The following is a 385-nucleotide window of genomic DNA, read 5'->3' on the forward strand; positions in this document are numbered from 1 at the left end:
AACATTCTTACTTGAGTAATATTTTTTGAAGACATAATAGCTTCATTGAAAAATATTCTCCCAAAATGTTCTCTGCCTGTTTTTTCAAATAACCACCACCAGTGTCGACCAAATAAACGCAAGGTTACCGTATAACATTATTAAAATGTTAAAATTATTATTCAATTAGAATTTTTTTCTGTGTAAAAAGTTATTATTAAATTGATTTTAGATCAAATTTTAATTTATTTTTATTTTTATCACTAATAGTTTATTTATAATTATATAGTTTAAATTACGGAGAAATTTAAAAAGCACATTTTTCACTAGGAAAACTTGAGTTGGGTAGTTATGATAAAAACAAGATAAAATCAACCGTGGATCAGGCACGTATCCAGGGGGGGGG

The 385-nt window shown here is 26.8% G+C and overlaps 1 protein-coding gene across 1 annotated transcript in view; it reads right to left on the bottom strand.

Moving 5' to 3' along the window:
- Window positions 1–46, bottom strand: part of LOC112686193 (methylcrotonoyl-CoA carboxylase beta chain, mitochondrial-like) — a 2,490-nt gene extending 2,444 nt beyond the window's left edge. Inside the window, exon 1 of the mRNA XM_025558398.1 lies at window positions 12–46. Coding sequence (XP_025414183.1) covers window positions 12–35 — 24 coding nt within the window. The 5' untranslated portion in view covers window positions 36–46. The remainder of the gene's footprint in view (window positions 1–11) is intronic.
- Window positions 47–385: the final 339 nt, after the last annotated feature.

This window comes from Sipha flava, unplaced genomic scaffold (genome assembly GCF_003268045.1).
Source record: "Sipha flava isolate LNK unplaced genomic scaffold, YSA_version1 2_pilon_pilon, whole genome shotgun sequence".
NCBI classification, from domain to species: Eukaryota; Metazoa; Arthropoda; class Insecta; order Hemiptera; family Aphididae; genus Sipha; species Sipha flava.